At 29.4% G+C, this 4,411-nt stretch overlaps 1 protein-coding gene across 1 annotated transcript; it reads left to right on the plus strand.

Moving 5' to 3' along the window:
• The first annotated feature begins 1,253 nt into the window (after nucleotides 1–1,253).
• LOC103310422 (protein ALP1-like) lies at nucleotides 1,254–3,197 on the plus strand. Its single transcript, XM_008188675.1, has 2 exons — nucleotides 1,254–1,312; nucleotides 2,696–3,197. The coding sequence occupies exons 1-2, from the start codon at nucleotides 1,254–1,256 to the stop codon at nucleotides 3,195–3,197; spliced, it is 561 nt and encodes a 186-aa protein (XP_008186897.1).
• The last annotated feature ends 1,214 nt before the right edge of the window (nucleotides 3,198–4,411 follow it).

Consider the following 4,411-nt stretch of genomic DNA (forward strand, 5'->3'; position numbering starts at 1 on the left):
AATTATTAAAAATGAAGTGTAATCGTAATAATCAACGCAACATATTTCAGCGTTGTCAAGAGAGTTTTTGAAATTGCTGATAGTCTTAAAGAATTATCTTAAGAAATAACTCGTATATTAGGTCATACAACTAAATGAGGGTGCGGTGCTATGTGCAAAGAGAAAATTGTTTGCAGGTGATTCTCCTAAAAAAGAAAACAATTATACATCCAATGACATTGCAGATGATTTGGACATTGAGTATAACTCTGATTTTCTTAGTATTCCTATTCAAATTGAAGATGATATAATAACAACGGAAGAAATTGATTATAAAAAGAATACCGTTTCTATTAAAGCAATTAATATCAATGAGGAAATAATTACCACCCCTAAGCGAAAATCAGTCATTGTCTTTGCTGAGAAGTTGTTTTCTTCTGGAAAGAGGTCTAAATCAATAGAAATAAGTAATACACCAAAAGCAGATTTACATGAATTACCTAAGAACTCAAAAAATGTGTGAGATACAGATAGTTATACACAAAAATAAAATGATTATGAATCGGTAACAGTTGATAATATGGACATAGATTTGATTAAAGATAATGAATTTGAAATTGATAGACATAGTTTTGACACTTCTTTACCAATCGAGGATAATGGATGTTATGAAACAGAATAAATTAATGTCACTAAGGAAAAGTTAACCACCCCTAAATGTAAAATCAATATTTCCTCTACTGGAAATGACTTGTATACTCCAGAAAAGATGTATGACTCTATAATTGTGTGTAACAAGCCAGAAGAAATTGGCCATAATAACAATACGGTTTCTATTAAAGCAATTAATGTCAATGAGAAAATGCTAAACACCCCTAGGCGTAGATTAAATGTTTCATTTACTGGAGATTTGTTTACCCCAGAAAAGAGAATTAAATCTATAACTGTCTGTAGCACACCAGAAGCAGATCTGAAAGCGTTGCCAAAGGACTCAAAGAATGTATATCCCTTAAAAGTAAGGTCATTCAATGACGGAAATAAAATGAAAAAGTTACTGTGTTACAAAACGTGTAATTTTGTGGAAGGAACTATTAGCTTACTCGATAACCAATTTAAGCACATAGTTGATAACTCAATGGAAAAAATAATGTAATTTCAAATGAAATAAACGATTTGTTACGTGAACAATTTGAAATTGTAAATAACTCTTGTGTATTGACTATCAAGAATAAAAATATTACCAAGAAAGGTTTAAACGGGTAAAACTGACAAAAATGGATACAAATATGCGAAAATCTATCACTCCCGCTGAAAAATTAGCAGTCACTTTGAGGTAAATATAATATTTTTAATCTTTTTTTAGCAACAAATTTTACCATTTTATTAACAAATGAAAACAAGTAAAAATAAAGTTAAACAAAAAAATTTTAATCTTTGTAAAAATGGATATAACTGAAAAACATAACTTTTAAGTAAACAAAAACAACATTTTAACTTTTTTCAATTCAATATTTCATGAACTTTTCCTTAAATTAAGTCGATACGTGGATGCTGAGAATTAATATAATCTTCAGGAGATTCGATGTTTGTGTAGTTTGATGACGAAGGGGAAACAACACTCGAATGTTGTGTAGATATAGGTATGGCACTAAAATATTTTGATGTATCGTTCTGATTGGACACAATTGGTTGATGACTAGATGCATAATTTTGATGAGTTGAGCGGATTGGATAGTTAGGTGACCCCTGTGCAGATTTGTTGTGTTGAAAATTCATATGTTGTTTGATGTTGAATACTTGGACTATGTGAAGCTACAAATTGATTGTTATTTGGGTACATTCTATACGAAGGGCTTGCTTGGTATAAATATTGTGGATGATGTGTGGGAAGTACTGACGCTGTGTGTTGTAGCTGGAGTGTTTCTGATGAAGTTTGATTTTGTTTTATTGTTTGTGCAATTCTAAGTACTTCTGTTCTGAATCTAAGTGTTTCGTCGTCATTAAATTTTCGTATAATGGGTAACAAAGAATGAAAAAAATGTTGATGTTCATCTGGTTTTTCATCAAAAATTTCTTTTTGAGTTTGTGCATCTAAATATTGCATAAATTTTTTTTCAAGATTTGTTTCTTTTTGTTTGTTTTGTTTTGTTTTATTTGATTGGATATTTTGTGACGTAGAACGTGGTTCAGCTTCAATTTCTAAAGGTTGAATTTCAGTTTCCTGCACATCAACTTCGGTGTTATCTAAATTAATAGAACTTGAAGTTTTTCTCGGAGTAATTGTGTTTATCAGGAATCTCATTTGTTCATGGTATAAATATTGTTTTTTATATTTTTTTTTTTGCGCCATCTCCTGATTTGGGCTTATCCTCTGTTAAGCTTCTAGTGAACGCATCTCTAAGATTCCTCCATTTCTTTTCTATGCTGTCTCCTATAATTAATTAATAATTTGAATATCGAATCTCAAATTACATATAACAATAAACTATTTAATATATACGACGATATAATATAATGCATTTAACTGTAACAGTGGTGGTGTTTAAAATGTAGCTACTGATACATATTATATTATATTATTTAAATAATCTAAAAAATGTCAGAGTTCAAAAATTATATAAAATTGCACTATCTATACTTTACCAGTAACACATATATAAATATATAATGTTTTATACATTTTAAAATGAAGACAACTTATTATTTAATATTTCAGATACCTTGGGTCTGGGTGTACATTCACAGATTTGCATTATTCCTACAAATTAGGAACATCAACAATTGCTCAGATTATTCGGGAAGTTTGTATTGTAATATGGGATGAATTAGTTGAAGTTTACATGCCTTCTTTTACAGATCAATATTGGCAAAATATTTCTACTGGTTTTGAACAACGAGCGAATTTCCCTAATTGCTTAGGAGCGGTGGACGGAAAACACATTCGTATAATTAAACCCACTGGAACTGGTAGTCAACATTATAACTATAAACATTATTTCTCAATTGTTTTATTAGCAGTTGTGGATTCAGACTATAGGTTTATATATGTTGATGCGGGATCATTTGGGAAGGACTCCGACTCCACTATTTTAAAAAATTCATCGTTCGGAACTTTATTGGCCAATGAATCACTACATATTCCCAGACCATCTCAATTACCGAATACGAATGAAACTAACAAATATGTATTTGTTGGCGATGAAGCTTTTGGTCTATAAAAAAACGTACTACGACCCTACGCAGGAAGAAATTTATCGGAAAAAAAAAAAATTTTTAACTACCGTTTGTCTCGTGCACGAAGATATGTGGAATGTGCTTTCGGAATTTTATCAAATAAATGGAAGATTTTTCATAGACCTTTAAACGTTACCACAGATTTGGCGGTTGATATTACGAAAGCTTGTTGTGTATTGCATAATTCTTGCGTGCGCGGTCAAAAGGGGTTAAGTCAAAAATACACATTTTGAGATTTTGATGTATTTTATTTCTTATAAATATGAATTATTTTTTGGTAAATTCAGATTAAGTCAATCTTTTTTCCTCTTTAAGTTATAACACTTGGTATTTAAGAGTTATCTTAATTTAATACAATCTATATGGTATATTTGATTTAAGTCGACTTATATCAATTTGATCAATAAAATTCCAATACTATTTATGATCATAAAGGGTTAAGTTGACTTAAATAATTCTGTTAATCTAGATATAACTGATATACTATTATGGTCAATAAGAATTAAGTCAATTTTTGTTGTTAATACTTAACAGCGTTATCATTTATCATATCCAATTTGGCGCTTAATTTTATTGTAAAACATGTGATATTATTACTTAGTTTTTATCAGTTTGATTTATTAATTACAATGTTTATTATATAATTGTTTAATCCTACATTTTTTTTAATTTAATTTCTTAAAATGTCAAAAAAAATTAATAGTAGGGTTAAAAAACTAGTTGGATTAGTTGTAAAACGGCCTGTAATAGTGAAATCACCTGTAACAGAATTTCAATTTTATTTGGAACAAGTGTCAATGGTTTAAATATGATGATAATTTTGGACAAATTGCATTTAAAAGATCTTTGGACCTCGATGAAGAATTTGAATGTTTATCCCTTCGTCGCCATGGAAAGTTGAGAAACAAAGATATTGAAGTAGAAAGAGCATATACCGAAATGGTTCCTATATCCAAGGAGAAAAAAAAAGATCTCATTGATTTGTTACCACTCATTCCTCCACTATATCATTCCTTCTATAAGGGGTTGAAGTCTGATACTCAAATTGAAGACAATGATCCTGACTTAGAAGATATGATAGATAGTGAATAAAAGTTAATCGATTGTTTTTTAAACCTTTTTTGTTGTGTAAGTTTATTGAGTTTTACCTTTTCCTACCTACATAGTATTTGAAAGAAATGAAAATTTTTCATTTTTT

Source organism: Acyrthosiphon pisum, chromosome X, assembly GCF_005508785.2.
Source record: "Acyrthosiphon pisum isolate AL4f chromosome X, pea_aphid_22Mar2018_4r6ur, whole genome shotgun sequence".
In the NCBI taxonomy this organism is placed as follows: domain Eukaryota; kingdom Metazoa; phylum Arthropoda; class Insecta; order Hemiptera; family Aphididae; genus Acyrthosiphon; species Acyrthosiphon pisum.